Source organism: Platalea leucorodia (assembly GCF_965183815.1).
Source record: "Platalea leucorodia genome assembly, chromosome: 5".
In the NCBI taxonomy this organism is placed as follows: Eukaryota; Metazoa; Chordata; class Aves; order Pelecaniformes; family Threskiornithidae; genus Platalea; species Platalea leucorodia.
This window is the reverse complement of record NC_138827.1, coordinates 67,548,524-67,569,098: the sequence shown is the minus strand read 5'-3', so window position 1 is coordinate 67,569,098 and position 20,575 is coordinate 67,548,524. Positions and strand designations below refer to the sequence as shown.

Genomic DNA, 20,575 nt, shown 5'->3' with positions numbered 1-20,575 from the left:
ACTGTCATACACCTAAGATGAAAATAAATTCCAGACAAATGTGCCACTGTATAGGGCAGGTGCAACAGTGCAGATATAATCAGAAGTAGAAATTGGAAGTATTTCTGTATGAGCTGATGTGACCTGCACTTAGCAGCCTCCATCTCAAAACTGCTAGGTGACAAACGTAATCCAATTTTGACTTTTACTCATGATGTCCTGCACTCTTCCATATCAGCCTGTTTATGATGCCCATTGGTGTGCATCCCTGAGATCCTCCTCACGCCACAAGGAAATCTGTGCCTACGGTCAGATTTTATCATGAAACAGATTTCAACACTGCGCAAGAGTAGTTCCCAGGCTCCAGGTTCACTATCCTCCAAGGCAGCGAACCTAGCAAAAGGTAATTATCATTGAATTATTTTCAATTCCAGTGATTATGTTCACTGCTGGCACCATAATATAAGCAAATGTAATAAAAGTTCAGATTGATACCGTTAAATACATTATGGATATTTTATATTTCTTACCACAGTTTTTACAGTTTCACAAATATCAAAACCCAGGTGTACATGTCCATTTTGCAACATAGAATGACTATACAATTCCAAAAAGAGCAGGCATTTCAAATACACAATTCTGAAGTGTAAACACAGTGTACAAGCTCTTCACCTCACAATCCAGGTGCTATGCAGTAGCAGCTGAGGTAACACCGTACAGCATGAACTCAACGAACGGTTGGTTTGCCTCAAGATGATTTTTAGCATCCTTCTGTCCTGTCACCTGTTCAGTCTTTAGCTCTCCCCCAAGTTATACAAACATACAATAAATAAATTTCTGATTTTAAAGGACACTTAGACAAGTCATGAGGATTTATGTGAGTACAGTACATTTAGGTTCAAGTGCAAAAAAAGTAACTAGTGGCTAGTCATCAATGTTTCTTTTTATTGTCTATGGTGTTGGTCCCAGGCACCACCAGAACATGGGTTGTTCTAAAAGCACAGCTACGGGACACCCCTTCAGTCAAGCTAAACAGATGTCAACGTGGGTAAACTGCACACCCCCTTTCCTGCTTAGCTGCTGCCATCTTCCTCTCCACTAGCCCTGTGCTCCTGTTAATCTTGCCTCTGGATCGCTGTAGAGTCCCACAGCACACGCCTTCCCCATGGGAGGCCTGACACATCACATACCTCTGATTTCAAGGAGGGCTGTGTGACACTCGCTCAGTCCCGCAGAAGCTGAGCGCTCAGGATCTCCCAGGAACAAGCTGTTAATACAAGCAAATGGGCCAAAACACTCTCCTGACTAAACTCCCCCCACGAGCCCAAGGCTTTCCCTCCAGCAGCAATTGTCACTATGCTCCAGCAAGTGAGCTGGCTGCAGTTAATATTGAAAAGCATAACAAAACATAATCCAAAGTCTTCCAGTGTCTTGACATCGGGCAAAGTAATTTCCTAAACATACTGCAATTTAGTTACGTTTGCTTCCTCCTGAGAATCTCTCACTCTACTTGATTTCTGCATCAACAACTTTGCCCCTATAATCCTACTCATTAAGATTTTTAGGCGATTCCTCCCTACCCCCCCACCTTCCCTAGGCACTTAAAGCTTACTGTTTTCTTAATAAATAACCACAGTAACTACACTGCATTAAATAAACCGTTGTATAGATGATGAAATAAAAAACCAAGAAGACAGTGTGTCCATTGAAAACCTTGATCAATCTCAGGTTGTGCAATCTTGATCAAAGATTCTTGTCTCAATACAACATCAAACCTAAAATTACCCAAACGCACACAACCTATGCCCAACTGAAGGGCTGCAAGCGCAGAGATTAACTTCTTCAGAAGCCTTTCTCCAGCTTTTTTGTTTCACTAAAACACCAGTTCAAAATCTTTGCTTCGCAGAACTAAACCTTTATCTCAAACAAGATAACATTAGCTTCAAAAACATATTCTTTGAATATGTGTGTTTTACTTAATCCATCACCGTAATATGAAGATACGCTTGCTAAAGCTACTCTGTTTCTGAGAAATCTTTACAGAGACAGTTTCATGCTGTTCCTATATTTATTGGATCTGATATTTTCTAATAGACTATGCAGGGAAACTCAGTTTCTCTCCTGAAAAAAGTCTTTTCATTTTGTCTTGGGAACAAATTCAAAGAAGAAAATTATCCAATCAAGTCAGACACTCTGTGCCTCAACAAGTGAAGACTGAACTCCCTTTTTCTACAGATTGCAAAGAAATCTCATAGCACTTGACTCAGCTTTAGCAAAGCAGCCAAGAATTCTTCCTACTGTTGGATCTGGCCACATCACTTCCCTCAAGAATTCCGAACTTTTGGCTTCCCTGCTCATGTTGCTCTATGTAGTCATATGAATATTCTTTATATAGTTAAAAGCTTGCACTGCATCACATTATGATCGTTAAGATGAAGGAAGTCCTACTTTTGAGCTCCTACTCCAGCATTTCCCAGGTGAGAAGCAGAATTCCATGCACTGGATTTGATAAGATGAGCGCATCTCAGGGCCCTGCAGCAGCAGGCTGAGCATCATGATCCGACACAATGCGGTCGCCATCTACTTGGGAATCTGATGTTGCTGTAGGCGTTGGTGCTGAACAATTTCTGGACTGCCCGGAATCTGTCGGATTTTGGGGTTGTCTTGCTGAGCTGGCTGATGAAGCACTGCAGTTCTCATTGATTTTCTAAAGAGGGAAAAGGATTGCATGCAAAAAGTAAGTATAAACACTCATGACACTATCCCCAGCGGTATACCCCCAGATGCATTCAAGCACTTCTGGAAATTCACAAAGCGCTTACTTTGAATGCTCGCAACATAACAAATAAAACTTAAAGAAGCAAAGCAAAAGTAGTACATTTAAATCCAGATGACACTAATAGCAAGCAGACAGTAGCTTACCTTCCATCTGTTTTCCTAACTGCGCTTTCCCAAGAAGCATGCAAAAAACAAACTTGTTGTGTTTCAAGGGAAAAAAGAAACCAATTAACTGGACTTCAAAGCGTTCAGAGAAGATCATTATTTTGACCAAACAATTCTGTAAAATTTTTTCATGCTCCTTAAATATAGCTTTCCTCTATAGTTCCCTCCCTCCCCAAGATACTACTTAGACAAGAAGAACTACTTTTATATCAGCACTGCATTTTTACAGGAAGGAAAGAATAATGCAGAGATCATGCACCACAGAGATGCCAACAGGCACGAAAGCCTTTCTGGCCTCTTCACAATTCTCAGTGAAGCGGCTGGGTGGTGTCCAGCAGTGTTGGACAAGTCCCTCTCAGACACCACACAACTGCAAAACAATCCTTTCTTGCCATGTTCATTGCGTAAGTTCTGTGCAACTGCTTTTCTCCCATTTCTTTTTTTAAAAGGGAACAGCTTATACTAACCAAGACCCTGAGGACATTTACCAATGGCAAACAGAGCGGTTTGACTGAACAAATTACTTTGATGTCAGACTCAGTGATATCTTCAGTGTCACTACAAAAAACACGTTCTTTGACTCGGGGAAGTTCAACCAAACAAACAGAAACCCAACCAGCCTAAAGCAGACATGCCTGTAAATACATTTTCAAGAATAAAGACAAATAAGAAAGGCAGGAGATCACTGACCAGGTGAAATTCCTACACACTCTGCTCTGCTGATTCACACTCATATCCCAAATTACCCATTTCTAAAGACAGCAGTTGCGGAAAAAGCATTTCTGCGTTTACGCCTACCGGGTGCATAAGAAGGAATCTCACCCACTCCTTCCAGACAGGTAAACACAGTGGTTTTAACATTAACCATGCTATTCTAAAACTTGCATTGACAGCATTTCCCTACGTTCCTTAAGCAGTATGCTTCAGCTCCATTCTGAAAGGCATGTCCAAAGCATCAGAAGATAATACCAGATCCAAGCCCATATAATCATTGATGAAGCTAAAGGTATTACAAGGTATTGTGGGGGGAGACTGGACACAAGGAAAATGGTGTAAAGTAAGCCCCAGCAATCAGACATTTTGAGTCACAGAATGGCTCTCATCTGGTGTAACTCTAGATAAAAAAAAAAAGAGATTAACTTTATTTGAACAGAAGGCTTTGTATCCCATCAGTAGTTGTCTGGAACACCTATTTCTGCAACAATGTAGACGCTGGACAGCATCACCCAAGGAAGCAAAACGAAATATAAATCATTTTACTCTCTGTTAAGCAGCTGTGCATCTTCATGTTCAAATTATCACCCTGTAAATTTTGCAAAATGCATAACCCGCAGATTCCAACCAATATGAAAACAACTGTAAACTTAAAGTGAATTCAAGTATATCCAAGCCTGTAAAACAGAGTCTATTTCTAGGTCTCTCCCTCTCCTCCCATCTTCAGGAAGATAATACTTGCAAAAATAGTTATTCCTGCTGTACTATACATAGAAAACAACTCTATTTCATGCAGTATTTCAACTACTGTTTCACAACTCTGAATTTATTACAAGCTGACAGAGAATACCTGCCAGGTACTAACAGATTTACACAGCTAGAAAGGTTTTCAGGCATCCAACAAATACATAAGAACTTCCTGTACATTAGAAGATTACCTGCAAAGGCTGATTCTCGGGAGTTGGATTAGTTTTGGATAGTTTAACCATCTCTTTTATCTGGTAGACAGCATAAGCTAAGGTGACCCAAGGAGAAGAGCTGATGCCCCAGGCAGGCTTGTTCACATCCTCTTGCTCTTCTTGGTGTTTCGTTTTCTTTAGAGGGAGTCTGGGCTCAGTCCGAGGCATGATATCTTCCGATTGCTGTTGTACAAGGTCGATAGTTGCTATGGGAACAGGACTGGAAGGCACTGGGATCCTTTCCGCCAGCATTGTCTTTTCTGAAGTTTAAAACAAAATAATCACTGGCAAAACCCAACAAGCTTAAAAAAATGTGAAGCAGACAATGAACACTAAGTGTTTCTTGCTTTCATAACATGGTTATCACTGGCAGGACATGCCACAATCTAGTTCGGGAAACATGACGTGGATGTTGCCCTTACAAGCAAGGCTGTTCTGCAACTGCAGCGAGGTATTTTAGATGGCTGCATAAACAGGAGGAGCAAATGAGTATGAAGCAGTCCATTTGTTCCCAGCTAGCTGTTAGAAATACATATTTTCATGTTACATGAAAATTTAAGTCATCTTCATGTTACATGCAAATTGAAGAAAGTCTTTTAGACCTGTAGCAAACTTACTCCTCTGCATAAAGCCTGCATCTTACAACTCACTCGTACTTGTAACTAAACACTGGCTTCCCATGGCCTACATCATCAGAACAGCTGTTTCTGACCTTAAAGTTTCTAAACCTACTGATTTGACTTAAAAGTTGTTCTACATCTTCACCACTTTTTTATTTAAGAAACAAACCATCCCTCCGTAGTTACTGAGATGAAGTTATGCCGTTAGTGAGAAAAAAACAAGGTTAGTGACACACTGGAGGAGACAAAATATCTGTTGCAGAGTTTCAGGTAAAGGAAGAAATCCTCCCAACAGATCTTTACATCTAAGGTCTTCTGATAATCTGAAATAGTTCTTACAACTGTCTTGAAATGTCACCCATAAAATGACTGTCACGACCCAACGCGATGTGTCTTACAATCTTGAAGAGCCAGAGTATTTATAGACAAGAAGTAATTAAAGAGATATTTTTAGAAACTGTTAGATATTTTAAGTAATAGCTGTATGTTCTCTTCAAGTCTGTAAATAACACATTCTGTAGATTTTGAGAAAATATTTTTTCTTAGTAGAAATATTTTACCTATTAAAAATGTCTTTTCTCCAAAATTATAAAATCATACTTTGTTTACAGACTCTTAGATAGTACTGGATATTTTAAGCAATGGCTGGATGTTCTCTAGTAGTGAAGAAATGAAGAGGCTAATCCTGCACACACTTGACCACATGCTTAGTTTTACTCATCCAACTGGTCTTGTTGAAAGCAACCTAATTACTGCCACGCTTAAAATTAAGATACACACTCTTAAGATGGATAGTGTGTATTAAAATGAAAACCAAAGACTGAAACAAACTAGATAGAATAAGGCCACTAAGAACAAACTATTCTTTTGTAAGTCCACATGTAATTAACTGAAAGTTGATGGGAAACTGAAACAGGAAATATCCTTTTCACCTTTCCATTTTTTGCCGTTATCATTTGAACAGAGGTGAAGAAAATGCTAGCAAAATAAATATTTGAACACTTCAGTACAGGCAACTTGATAACTAGTCAAGGACAATCTATTTAATATTCCAGCTAAAGAAAACTAACTTTCATTTCATACTCAAAGCTCACATTGGAAAGTAATGTTCGCGTAAAATTCATGACTTCTCAGAATTTGCCACAGTTTTATTGTCTTTGTAAGAATTAGATTTATGCTAAATTCTTAACTTTGCACTATTTCATTTCTGGTTAGCCTTTATATTAACAAAGGCAGAGATGAAAAAGTACAAGTTCCACCTGAGGGGAGATTTATCGAGTGCCAGAACAGAACTCTGTCAGTTATAAAAGTTTCTGTCCTCTGAAGCCATCTCTACAATTTCTGGCAGAGGTGGCTTGGACTGGTAGAGTATGAGAGCATGCAGCGGTCAAAGTGACCTTAAAGAACTGATGCAACTGAAATAACTCACTACAGCTGTTAAGACCAACCTAAGGGGTTCCCAGAACAGAGAGGACAGACAGGTAGTAAAATATGTTACGCTTTCCTCCATTGACCTCCAAGAACTCAATGCTGCCCTTCTTACAGCAGCACACCACTTCAATTTCTATCATTGCTCTGGAAAAAACTTCTCACTTGAAAACAAACTGTTTTGTCAAAATCTGAGTAAAGACGCCAAACATACAAAATTAAAGCTGCAGGGAGCAGCTTCAGAGACACCTTTTTTCACTAGCTCTAATTTTGTAGTGTCTCAGTGAATATTTACCTTCCTCTTCATCAGGAACCAACAGCCACTGGATCAGTGCAAACAGAAGAAGGATCACTAAACAAGCCATCCCTATTCCTCTGAATGTGGCAGCAGGACCTGTAATGAGATTTTTTTTGTTTTTTTAATTGAGGATCTACTTACTTAATAGAATAATACAAGATGAGTCAGCATTATGAGCTCCTTGGGTATGTATTGTCCCATGTAGACTCATATTAGCTTGTTTTATTACATTTTCCTCCCCCAACACTTCTTCTACAGGCTTTGCAAAGGATTTTTAACTAAGTAATTAGATTCTCATTTGTTCATCGAGAGGCTGCATAGTATCAACCTATTCTCTCACAAAGGATTCATTCATCTTACTTAAGGATCAGGTTAGAGATTTGCTCACACAATACTAAAAATATCTAGGCATAACATATTTACTCAGTCTGTAACACTGACAGGACAAAGCCATAAGCAACCTGGTCTGAATTCAGTGCTATCCTTGCTTTGATCAGGGGCCTGGACTGGAGATCTCCTGAGGTCCCTCCCAGCCTGAGCAGTTCTATGATTGCATGATCTATACACAGTGTATTACTCTTTAAAACATAGCAATACCTTAAGCATGAATAAGTTTAAAGCTGGTAGTTCAGTAAAACCGGAACTTCAATAAAGAAAATAAAATTCTTCCATACAATTTTTGCTTACCGAAGTAATTGACCAAAACCCCTCCAACCATAGCCCCGCATCCTCTGCCCAGACCCAAGTGGAGACCTTGCAGGATTCCCTGGGCTGATGTTCTCAGCTCCGGAGGCACTGCCGCACTAAGGTACGAAATACAAGCTGCCCATATAGCCGCATGCGTGACACCTAGAGAGATGAAACATTGTGAAGAGTACAGGGTCGCGAGTATGCTAACACAACATCAGAGCCACTTCACTTATCAGTTGGAGCACGCGTTGGAGAAAAACAACAAAATCCTTTCACTGACAAATGCCTGTGAAGTACAAATCAGCTTTTGGTAATGTGATACTGGCAACCAAGCCACGGGGAGACATGACGAATCCTTCTTCTGCAGAGTCTGTCAATAGCTCTTTGTCCCTCTAAGATGACCTCACTTCTCTTCTTGAGACACAGTCCCTAGGAAGACTAAATAAAGCACCTTGAAAGTCTCTCTGCCAGATTCCTCGTCGCTTGCAGAGTGACCTGGGGCCTTTGAAATACGGTCCTGATTTCATAAGCTGCAGGCAATTGAAGCGTTCATGACTCTCAGCAGTCTCCTTACTGCCACAACGAAGGCAGTGCAAAGGTCATAAAAGCCAAACAAGATCAGAGATATCCATGTCATTTCAGAGGTAAGAATTAATCCCCTCCTGCCCTTCTCACTCCCCCCAGAAACCAACCCCCAAACAAACTCTTTCTGAACTCAACACCAACACACTCTGCATTTAGCACTGAATGCTCTGGACGGGAAAAGCAGGCAAGCTCCTCAGGGTAGGCCAAAGATGCCGATTTTCACGCCTGCTGTTTCGAGGCAGAGTCAGCGTGCCCTTCCTCCCGCTATGACTGCATCCTGCGTAGGCGCTGCCGCGCGCTGCTGCCGCCTCGCATTTCACCCGCTCCGGGGACCGAGCGCAGCAGAGGTCCTCACCGCTATAAACAACGGCCACGTATCCAGGACGGCCCCAGCTCCCCAGCACAGACTTTGGAAGTCTTTTTCTGGCACGTGCCTTGTAGGTTCAGGGTTATGAACATTTTTTCCTACGGCGGCAGGAGGACAGCTAAGGGGAAAGGCAGCGGAATGACCATCAGCCTGCAGAAACAGGCTGCAGGTGGAGCCCTCGCCTTTGAGCACCTGCTTGGTGGGGGTTTTGTGGAGCGGGGAAGAACAGGACAGGAAAAGGCAGGGTTGTAGAGAAGTTGGAAAAACAAAACAGTTTTGTAGCTCATCACACATTAAATAAGCCTGAACTATTTTGCCACCCTCAGACTGAGTGGGAATATTTTTTTCTTATTTGAGCGGTATTAAAAATAGTCATCACAGCTTACCAATGCCTAAGCTCTACTGCCTCGGTTTTAAAAAAATGTTGGCACAACCGATGATTCAGTCAACATGTTTCTGTCCTCTACACTTGACTTATTAATGAACAGTTGGACACTCAATAATTACTTAGGTATTTAGGCTGAAGGCTCATAAGAGCAAGAAAACACATGATTTTGTAACATACTCACAGAATAACTTGGATTTTGCTTAGCTGTAAAATGATAAATAGCACTGTACAGATTGATACAGTTCAGGTATAGACATGTTAGATGTCCACAAGGCTGTGCACTTCATTTTCATTCCAGATCTAAATACAAGTTTCTCAAGCTTTGGGTTTGTAAAGGCCACCTTTACAAATTGCAGAGCCGGTTTTGGCAATAGCACATCATGTTGTTGAAAAATAAAGGCTTACATGAGGACGAGTGTATTTTACTTTAGCGTTTACAGTTTAAGGCTTTAAAACTCACAGATTTGCCACCCCAAAAGCTCAGTTTTAAAACTCAGTGAATATCTACTTTTTTTTAATGCAGACCCACGTATGCATTAAAAATAGCAAGCAAGAACTGTCCCAATGACAAAGCAAAGCTAATCTAATATAGATAATGTGGTTTTTGGTTTAGAAAGGGTATAAATTAATGTAAAACATTCAGTTTTATCAGCTATCAAAGAGCAAGTCAAGTTTTAAAGCCAGGCAAATCAAAAACACATCAGAAATTATTTGAACTGTGAAGCACAATAGCACTGTATTTGTTTGAAAACAAAAGGCCATAACTTAACCAACAGGTTCTTGGATGTTTTCATCTTTACTAGGCAATCCAGATAGAACACAGTGTTCCCAGTTCCTCTGAAAACAAATCCATACCTTTAAACCAGCTAATTTCACCTGCCTTTAAAGGTACAGGCCTTTTTTTTTTTTTTTTTTTAATATGTGTACATTACTAATGTGATTTTTATTATAATTATTTATACAACAGTGACTACTTGGAACAGTTTTCACAACAACTTTTGTAAAGAAGTCTGGTCTGGATTACTGCTAACCACAATTCTTTTAAAAAGAAGTTGTTCGGAATATATATATTGTGACATTATTTGCTAAAACCACTAACCACCATTTTACCATCTGGTATATAGTTCCAACAAGTGTAACAATCCTAGTGTTATGCTTAGAACACCAACATTTAGCAAACTTAGGATAATTTACATATAAACCAAGAGTTGAGGATTTGGGGAGCCAAATTTACTTTGAGAGAGATATATCCTAATTATTGCCAGTTAAAGACCCAAGATTTTTGCTCTCTAGACATAACTGTGTTGCTGGAGCATCAGTAGGAGTCACTTCTTAGAACGGTACTTGTTTTGGAATTTGTTGGATAACTGCCAAGTGAAAATAGCTAATTTTCAGGTTATCAATACAGTTTTGTAATTTAGAAAATTTGTTATGCAAATTGGTGAGCTAGCATAGCTGTTACCAGAGAATTTGGACCACTGCTTTGGAACAATAAACTGCAGCTAAGTAGCATATCAAAACTTAATCTGTTAAGTGCAAAATGAACAAGATTGCTTGCGTGTTCACAGACGGATGACATTATATATACACACACTATACGCATTTGCCTACAAGGATGTCTTGAAATTTTCAGTTATTAAAGATTCAGCCTAAGCTCTTATTTTCATCCATTGCCATGTGCAACTCAATACAGCATACAGACTCAAAACTCTAAATTAAGAAGTGAGTTTAAATCTCCTCATTTACTCCTTTGAGAGTGCAATGCACTTAAAGTGTCCTCCCCATCCCAGTTACAGACAGCAACTGAAACACAGCATGGTTCTTATTACAATCAATAGATGCAGTTTGCAGAGTCATCCTCCAAAAATCTCTCCATGCCCTTCAGCACAGCACATGGGGATAATCCTTCTTCTATTGCAGAAACATATTAAAAAGAACAATAAATTCTTTACGAAAGTCAGCTGAAAGCATTGTCGACCTTAAAACCCCTCCAGCTGATGGAACTGGAATTTACATAGAATTTGACAGCTTCCTAGAAAAAGAGTTATGTACAATTATAATGAGGACTTCACCAAGGGATTTAAAAAAACCTATCATCAACTTGATGCAGTCACATGGTACCCACATGTTCTGCACAATCTACTCTTTTTTTGTTTTTAGATACTCCTAATCCTTACATATGCAAAGCAGCTACAACTCTTACCTCCCTCTGTCAATAAACTCACTCAACAAAAATAAGAGCTTCCACCTCACCAAATTTCGTTAAGGTGTCACCTCTTATCCCTACTGACAGATTCAGCAGATGTGTAGGAAAGAAAGTAGAGCCCAAAGAAACAGGATTTGGTAACTGCTGCAAAACAAATAATGAATCAAGATGAGATTAAAACTGGTAAGAGCGAGGAAGGAAAAAGAATAATGGGGGGGGGGGGTCAACAGTACTTCTAAAAAGATAAACTTGATCTCCCATTCAGCGACACTGAATGAGATTACTGGAACATAACAGATGTAGTGCCAGTAATTAGACACACATATAGTGTACCTATGGACTTCATGGACACTAATAAACCATGTTAGATGCAGGCTGAAAAGTGCACATAGAACACGAAGAGGCTTTCGGGGGCAGGGGTGTCCATGTGTACGTGTTTGTTTTTAACTTTCTCATTTGCTGACTATAAATAACTGCAAATAGCAAGATGAACACAAGCGTACATGATTCAGCAGTGGCTAGATATAGTCTGGTGGATAAATTTATGAGAAAGTATTATTTTGAAGGTCCTTAGTTTTTTCTTCAAATCTCAATTACTCAAGATTACACCACACAAAACCCCCACCAAAACAGCTCCCTCACAGCCTTGCTGTAAAACCAAACCTACGTATTAACCAATTCATATTGAAATTTCAACAGAATAAAAACAAAATTCAAAGTAAAAGAAACTTTTTTCTCAGCCATGACTATAGGATGCTTCCAGGCACAAACTTATGGCTGTATAGTTGAGACACAAGGTTTTTTCCTATATTTTGAGTTGAGGTGTCTTTGAAACAGGATTACCTAAAAGGTAATACCCAAAGCTTTGTATTCATCATTTGTTCCCTCTAGATGTTTAAGCAGGCAAGAGTATAACACATATGCATTCTTCAGGTTCTTTGCAACATTTTTGTATTTTAACACTTGGTATGAATGATGAAGTATCAATTCAATAGCTGCAGCTCGGGGCTTTTTTAATAACAAAATTCAGAAGCTTGCTGTTGTGGCGGTTTTAATACAATACACTGTTTTTGTTAGCAGGGAGGGAAAGAGCCAGGACACAAACGGGTTTCTTTCTATGTATATGTAGAGATCTACACAGTGCTCTCCAACAGCATTTCATAACTCAAGTTAAAATCCACCTTACAAAGATTTCTGTAAATATAGTAGAAAAAGTTAATGCAAATTCGAATTACGCTGGACACAGAAGAATAAAACTTCTAAGTATAATCTGTGGAAAATTTTCTAAGTAGTACTGTATAAAGCCAAAATACTGGCTTTAACAAAGATGGTACAATTATTTTTAAAGGCAGGGAGAATATTTTCTGCATTTAAATTAACCATTCTCTTGCAAGCCGAAATACTTCAGTATTCTTCATGTACTGAAGAAACAGAAAGTAAAGCAGTTTAGATTTTTCCTGGTTTTGAGAAGTGGTACCCACTACAAAGACACAAAAAAATGTTGTAAAATTTAAGTTAGAACAATTTATACTTTAATATTGCAATGAAGGTCTTACAGACTTCTTTGACAACATGACTTGAAAACGGGGCTCAAATTACCTTTCACAGACCACACCTCTGTTCTTCTAATTAAATTAGTTAAAAGGCAAGTATCTTAAAGAAGCTCTATTAGCACAAAGCTATTGAAAGAAACGCCTCTCTAGCTATTAAAAAAAGAAAATTCTATAGTCAAAAGGTATTCGTTGAACAATACCATTGAAAAACTACAAAATATTTTAACAGAAACAGAACGACCCAGACTATGTTGTGGGTTTTGGTTATTTTTTTTTAATGGCATCCTTTCAAGAACCACAACCTTTTGCATGTAACAAAGTTCACATTTACCACCAAACAGGATTTGCAGTAGGGGTGTATGCAGCTCGTGCTTCTGTCTCTTTGTTTGGTTAAAGGGTGTGTTGGTCTCGCACAGTTCTGTTTGAATAAACAGAGAACTGTGCACAATCAAATGCAAACCCACCCTTTTGACGTCAAATATTTCCCAAGATAAACAGTAATGTTTTATGAACCTAGGTATTCTGAAATATTTGTGATCAAAAAAAACAGAGAAAGACCAGATTTTTACTTAATCACAGTTCACTTGAAAACAAGATCAATGTAAGCACCTGATCTTATACTGGAAGGGCATTACTGCACTGTCTTACCTTGAAGTACTTCCATCGGAAGAACAGTCCAGGCATTTTCCAGATACGAGATGTAAATGTATCGAGCTGTATTACAGGCAAGACCAATATAAAGCACTCTAAAGGAAGTAAGGAAAAGAGAAGTTAGGATAGTTTGCACTTCCCTTTTTTTTGTATGTTATAACATACCTTACTGCTTCAGAAATCATTTGCACATGTACAAACAGTTTGCCAGCCTAAAACATTTGCTCAACACAAAATATGTTCTGTTAAGTCCTGCACCCAAACATAAACTCTCCTCTTGCCCACTCCAAACACATATTCAAACCAAGGCTAAAGTTAAGACTCTCTTCAAAATCCTAATGGGGGAAAAAAAAAAAAAAAAAAAAAAATCAAAGGGACAGCAGATCCACTGAGCTTTTAACTAAGCTCTGTAGTTCCATGCCACGCTCTACACAGGATTGTACTTCAGAGAGACCATTTCTAACCACATTCAGCATCCTTTCCAAACAATCTTCTTTTTTAATCATTCAGAGATTCATTCTTCCATTTTAATGTAAGCCTAGGGCAGGTTTGTATTAGATGAATTAATTTTGCCCCTATTAATATAAGTTTATAGTCCCAGTATCTGCAAACTGCTCAGAACTACTCAAAAAACACATCCCACAGAAGCAATATGGTTTATAACAACATGCCTCAGGATAAAACTTAACCATCCTGTTGAAAAGCAGCAGATGCTGCATCTCAGAACGAACAGAAAAAAAGCTCTTATAACAGTTTTTAAACAATGAAGCACAAAGACTATTTGTGCAGTGCATTTCCCATTGCATGTTAAACCTGATGACTTTTCCCTTCCATTTTTCAGATTTAGCTTAGCTTACCTCCGGGGTGCTTATTCATCCAGCTATCTTTCTCTTATTTTTAGATGAATCGTCGGAAACAGACTTAATTCAAAACATGTTTTTAGCTAGAGAGAAGATGCTATTGCAACCTTTAAAGATTTTTTTCAGGGACAAGGATTATTTATTGTCCAAATATGGGTTCTTGGTTGACCCCCGGTTTGGCACATGTGAAATAAATGCAACTGATAAGGTGTAAGCACAGACACTGTAAAAAGGCTCATTATTCTCTGTGCTGCTTTTTTAGTTAGTTATTCTACAAAAGCACACAGAGATTTAATTAAACAGTACATAGCCACTGAAAAATCTAGAGTGAGATGCAATCATAAAAATGCAGCATCTTGTTAACATTTGAGGTCTCTGAATGGTGACAGCTAAAATACCAGTACCATAGGTTTTCATCATGTCAGTGATATCAAAAAAACATTCAAAATTGTAAAGAGAGGTCTGTGGGTTTCACAACAATGTGGATTTGCAGAAGACAACATATTTTACTTTCCACAAGTTGGGTGAGCTTGCAGGAAGTTCCCCCCCCAAAATCACACATCAGACCAAGCTGTGTTGCTTCCAGATACGTGTCCAGATGCATATCCACGAATAGCTGGTTTAAGCTGCCTTTAGGCAACACAAGCCCAAGTATTCATCGAAGAAAACATGGAAAGCCATGAAAAAGTTCAGTATTACACAATAAAAAGAACAAACTTGTTCTTTGCACCACGCGTCATAAATTTCATCTCCCCCTTTAATTAATGCCTTCTGTTCCAAACAAATAACTTAGTTCCTTTCATAGCCACAACTTCATGTAATTCTTATGTACAGTCACATTTCTGAAGTGTATTAGGACACATTTGCCACAAAGGGTAAGCAAACATACAAGGTCTGCAGGCTCCTTTCCTCATTCCCCCACTAGTAAGGCCCAGGGTGATGCACACTCTTGGGAATACAAAGGAATCACCTCACCATATAATTGTTTTTCCTCAGCAGCAGTACAGATGCGCCCAGCTCTGCTTAGGGCCAGTTCTTGCCCACTTAATTTCACTTTTGTCTAGCAAAAACTTCGCCTGTGCACCAAGAACTTTATTCGCATCTCAGCTGTTCCCTATCGCAGCCAGACCAGAGCTGTGAAGAAGTCTCCTACTGCTTCATAGTTTTTCCATCATCACTAACACAGTCCACTACCTGTGCTTCTCTGCCGTGTTACACTTGCAGAAAGATTTGGATTCAGAGTTTAAGAGCAGCAATTTAGTCAGGTTCTACCTTTTAATTTGTTGGACTATGTACAGAGTTTCAGGTAAATTACAGTTCATGAAGATTTCTATAATTATGCTTCTGGAGGGGTACGTCACACGAGAACTTTTGTGTATTTACAGATTCTTTTAAAAAATGTTTTTATAATAATCACTTAAGCTCTTTATCAGACCTAAATGGATAATGTAAATATGTTCCTTATGAACCCTATATGCAGTATCCACAGAGACACCATATTCAGTTTACAGGTTAAACACTTAAAACATTGAATCTATATTTATATTAAGGAGACTAAGCTGTTTACAGCCATGACTACCAGTCTCCGCTTCCTATAAAAACTCACATGCTGGAATGATGGTCAGACAAACACATTCAAGCTTAACCTCAAGTAGGAAGTTATTTTCAGAGGTTAACATCATCTTCCTAAACTCAATGGCAGTTACGAGTGCTTCTACACAGGATACCATTCGACCATGGTGTCTAAATATTTGATAGCCAGTTTTGTACGCTTTTCCATCGCAATATCCTCTCAAAGAACTTACGGCCTTCACCACACTTTCTGATTACTTTTTTAACTCTTTAGTTTACTTTTAAATGAAAATCTGCTCTGTCATCTCTCAGAAGGTGGCTGGAGGAGGCAAGGCAAAAAATACCCTTCTAACATCTGCAATATTCCCTCCCCTTGTAAATCACAGAACAGCATTCTAGCTGAACCAATAACTGTCATTACTCCAGATTCATCTAATGGCCTGCTAATATACAATGTTAGAAACACTAGCAGCATGTATAACATATGCACACATGCACTGCACATGTGTATGAACAGTAAAGCTAATGAAGTCAGAAATCAGGCATTTTAATCAGCACGTTTATTATGGTCATGCTTAAAATGCTTGAACAATAATTTGAGTATTAATTAAAAAAAAAAACAAACTGTGAAAACAGAATAGGTTTCAAAATGTTGTAAGGATCTTACATGCCAACACCTACAGTGGTAGAAACAGAAAGCTTTACAAGGCTAGAAAAGGAAAACTGAGCTTCTATCTGACAAGGCTGTAAAGCCTGTTTTCTTGTAGTTCCACAGAGGACAGTCAACAGCATTTTTTCCTGCTACTGTGACAGTGCAAGCCATTCTGGTATTCATGCCTGTCTTCAAAGAATTAGGACAGGAAGGAAAGATTCAATGATAAGGTTCAGATAAATACTGCAAAAAGACTGTCTGCATCTAGGAGTCTAACAACACAGAAGAAAGAGTGCAAATACCCTTTTTTAAAAACATTTTTTTTAACAACATTAGTGACAGAAGTTAATGGAAGGTGAGACAACCTCAGCACTGAAGTCATCTTACCAAAAAGAGATGTCAAGCCACCTTCCCTCTAACTGTGAAATACCCTGTGAAATATTCACTGCTGGCTGTGGATTAAGAGGTACTTCTGTCTTATTTCATGCAAGACCTTACACCAGAATTCCCATGAACACATAACTGCTTTTATGCCAAAACAGTAAACAAGGAATTTTCAGCTATTAAAAAAAAACCAAAAAAACAAAAAACGAGAGAGAGAGAGAGAATGAGAGAGAGAGAGAATGAGAGAGAGAAAATACTGATCCCAAATGCTTCTGGGCTAAGACAGTTCCAAGAAGGACATATAGTTGGAGGCTATTGGTTCTTATTAATGGGAGAAACAGTGTCTGTACTATAAGGCAGCAGACATATACAGAACTATTGAAGAATATGAGCTATGAACTCCTGTACATTCCTCTTTTAAAAAAAAAACAAAAAGTTTGCCCCTTCTTGAACAAACCATGCATTACTCAAAGTTCAAAAAGTACAAGAAGAAAGGCAACCAGAAGGAGACATCTCATAAACTGTGATGACTAAATACAAGTAAGCATTAGATAACATTAAAATATGACTAATACGCATTTCCCAGGTGTAGCTGTAAAGAATGTTGTTTCATTGCAAACAGGAGCTAGTGTTTTAACAACTTAATCTTGATCCAATCTTGGCTTCATAGTCTTAACAGTGCAAAGTCAAAAAAAAAAAAAAAAGAGGAGTTAATCCTGTACATCATCTTTCCTTTTACTGGCCAATCCTCCTCTCCTCTTCTATTGCATCTACCATTGAAGCCTACCATTCTTTTGTTTTTCATTCCTTCTCTATTTAAAGTCTAAGCTTGAATTTTGTACTATAACAATATACATTGACAGAGCATACCCAAACTATCTTTAGCTATCAAGACTGTGATCTGTTCTCACCACTCCTCCATCATCATATCCTTCCTCCAGTCTTTGCATGCAAGGTGCCATATTTTCTCATACTAATTATTGCCAAATTCAGAGATTAAAAGACTGACTGAAAGTAAAGAGATCCTCCTCAGTTTAAAGGACGTCAAAACCCCATCTTTTAAGTAATCTCTCAAATTACCATGCTAAGCATCTCAAACATTTTAGTAGAGGTCAAATGAATCAAAAAATTCACCCCAATAAAAGCAAAACAAAAAAACAAAGAGCAAAACCACAGAACAGAATGCACAAAAAGAACAGTGCAGACAGCTTAAAAAATACTTACACCTCAATGACTGTATGATTATAAACAGGGTATTTGGAAAAGGCGTGATGCTAACAGTACACGGAGCTCTGTGCTCAGTTGCACAGAGTACCCGAGTAAATATAAAAAAAAACCTTTACGACTTCATTAACTCAGATTCCTCCCTATCTCTCCTCCCCTGAGCTTTTTTAAAGAAGAGTGAAGGGTTTTAGAATATGCAGAAATTAAGTCAATTGTGAATTTAGAGGAAAACAATGTTCACTGACATGCTGGCAGTAATCAGTTTCACTTACACAAGGCAAAAACTACGGGAGAAGCCCTGCACCGCCATCCACTTCAGTAGCTAGCACACGCAGCTGCAACTAAAGGAAGAGAGCAAGGAACTGAACTAGCAAGTGACACTACCAGGCTGCAACCTCATTCTGCCAACACCCAGATTATGAGGGCATGTGCACAGGAGGTGCTCACCTCGCTTCTTCATCTCATCCTCCTCCCCTCTCAGCATGCAAGTGACCCCTTTCCAGGCTACTGTGGGGGCAAAGAACTGCCCCGCAAGGAGAAACAGGCTAAAGCAGGTTTCCAGAATGCTGCTACTCATCAGGAAAGAAATTGTAAAATTAATGGTATTTATATGTCAAAACAGACAATCCTTGAGTGGGTAGCGATTTGTAAAGATCTCTAACAGAGCTTTGCATCAGTGAACTAGGATGTCTTCTGGAACTGTCTGCAAAAGGTTACGGTGCCAGGCATAATGCACATACTAACCCACAACTAAAATGCAAAGGAAGCATTTCAGAGCATATTCAACTCCTAAAATAACAATTAAAAAATTCCATCAGGCACGCTACATAACTGAGCAGGACTTGAAATTTTAAAATAAAAGGATTAACTTGAATTTCACTTTGTAACATAAGGCTAGGCCTGAAATTCAACATTTTTTGTATAGCGCTCTAATGATGGCTAACATCTTACCTGATATGACCGACCAATTCAATCAATTTGTGGCTGAAGAAGTAGGCAGTCAGCTCAGACACGTGACTAAGCACAGAACAAACTCCAAAGAGAGTGGTGGTGCCATTCAGGTCTTCCAAGTGCCAGTAAAGAAAGGTGAACACAAAGCCATATCCAAACCCCATGAACCACGCCACGAAGAGCACCGAGCCGTACTGGATACTACACAGCAGTTTTATGAGGTCCCAAAAACTGAAAGACTGCGACTGGCTCATACTGGTAGGAGTGTTATCGGAGGATTCATTGGAGGCATTTCTGTCCACCTGTGGGATTTCTACCTCTTTTCTCTTATTTTCGTCTTGTTTGAAGTGTGCATAATGAAATCGAAACTGGGTGGCCACAATTAATGCCATTGTCATCAGAACACCAAAAACGATGAAAACTATCCTGTAGTTCTTGTACTCGGGAGCTTTACATCCTTGACCTTCAATGCTAACTTCTGTATGGGTATAGTCAATTCCAATTCCCACGGAGAGCATGGCCAACCCCCAGCCCAGAGACCCCCACATACGCTGCAATCCATACCGGTCCCTGTGTTTGCCGAGGTACTGCAGTGTTACGGTGTCCACAATAGTAACAGAGGAAGCACTGAAAAATTCTCCTATTATGACAACCAGCAGAATGAGTAGAAAGATGGCTTCTACTTCTTGCTGATCATAAACGAGCACAGCTTGGTCAGAAGGCATCGGCTTTGTGGTGACGGCAGCTGGGGTGGTACTCAGAGTTGCATTCCCTGGTGAGACTGGGCTAATGGTGGTGTTTTTCAAAATAAAATGGGTACTGTTTTCCAAGACAAACTCCACGTCATTGCTCTGCGTAGGTAACAGGAATGTTATTTCAGGATTAGCTGTCCCTGTTGTTTCCAACGTGACTGGACTGGAAGTGAGCAGGTCTCTCTTCCCACGAACTTTCGGGGATGCAGTACTCACCGTGGTTAGCAGAGAAGACGTCGAGGCATTTTGCAAAACTGTTGTTAAAAGGCTGCTTGCATTGGTGGGATGTGCTGGGGGAAGGCCCTTTGGTACGCATCTTAAGGTGGCTGGTCTAACAAATCCAATCCCCAGGTTAAATAAAACCCAGCATAAAAGCGAAAAGAGGAGGACAATCTTCCCTTTCTTGAAGCGATCTGCCACCACTCCCCAGAAGGGAGCACTGCAAAACTCAATGAAGTACCTGATGCCCACCAGAAGTCCACTCTGACTGGGTGACATACCCAGCTGCTTGTAGTACACAGGCAGCAGGGGGTAGAGAGAGCCATATGCAGAATAAAAGAAAAAATAAAAGACCTTTGAGATCAGAAGATCATTGTTTATTTTGACGCAGTGCTTCTCTAACCAATCTAGCTCTTCATCTGGGACAGTGGTTGTCTCCATCGAAGGGGATTCATTCTGGGGTGGCAACTCTTGATCCTTGGAAATGCCATTGAAAGGATCAGCAAGCACATACTTTCTCTTCTGTTCTTCTTCATCATCAGTTAGAATGGCAACCTTATCATCAGCTGCCATGGTTTAC

General features: G+C 39.4%; 2 protein-coding genes across 2 annotated transcripts in view; one reads left to right on the top strand and one right to left on the bottom strand.

Moving 5' to 3' along the window:
* The window catches only part of NEMP2 (nuclear envelope integral membrane protein 2), a 22,883-nt gene extending 15,829 nt beyond the window's left edge, over window positions 1–7,054 (top strand). Inside the window, exon 9 of the mRNA XM_082312028.1 lies at window positions 6,954–7,054. Within this exon, the coding sequence (XP_082168154.1) occupies window positions 6,954–6,999 (46 nt within the window). The 3' untranslated portion in view covers window positions 7,000–7,054. The remainder of the gene's footprint in view (window positions 1–6,953) is intronic.
* On the bottom strand, window positions 531–20,575 carry MFSD6 (major facilitator superfamily domain containing 6). The gene is made up of 6 exons (XM_082312025.1): window positions 19,025–20,575; window positions 13,379–13,476; window positions 7,629–7,790; window positions 6,939–7,037; window positions 4,575–4,855; window positions 531–2,686 (listed from the first exon to the last, which is right to left on the bottom strand). The coding sequence occupies exons 1-6, from the start codon at window positions 20,566–20,568 to the stop codon at window positions 2,504–2,506; spliced, it is 2,367 nt and encodes a 788-aa protein (XP_082168151.1). The 5' UTR covers window positions 20,569–20,575; the 3' UTR covers window positions 531–2,503.

Excerpts from the sequence above, each read along its gene's own strand:
- MFSD6 (XM_082312025.1), bottom strand. The coding sequence starts at position 20,568 with ATGGCAGCTGATGATAAGGTTGCCATTCTAACTGATGATGAAGAAGAA. Across the intron at positions 13,477-19,024 it reads GAATTGGTCGGTCATATCAG|AGTGCTTTATATTGGTCTTG; the intron begins GTAAGATGTTAG and ends TACTTCCTTTAG. Across the intron at positions 7,791-13,378 it reads TCCGATGGAAGTACTTCAAG|GTGTCACGCATGCGGCTATA; the intron begins GTAAGACAGTGC and ends TCATCTCTCTAG.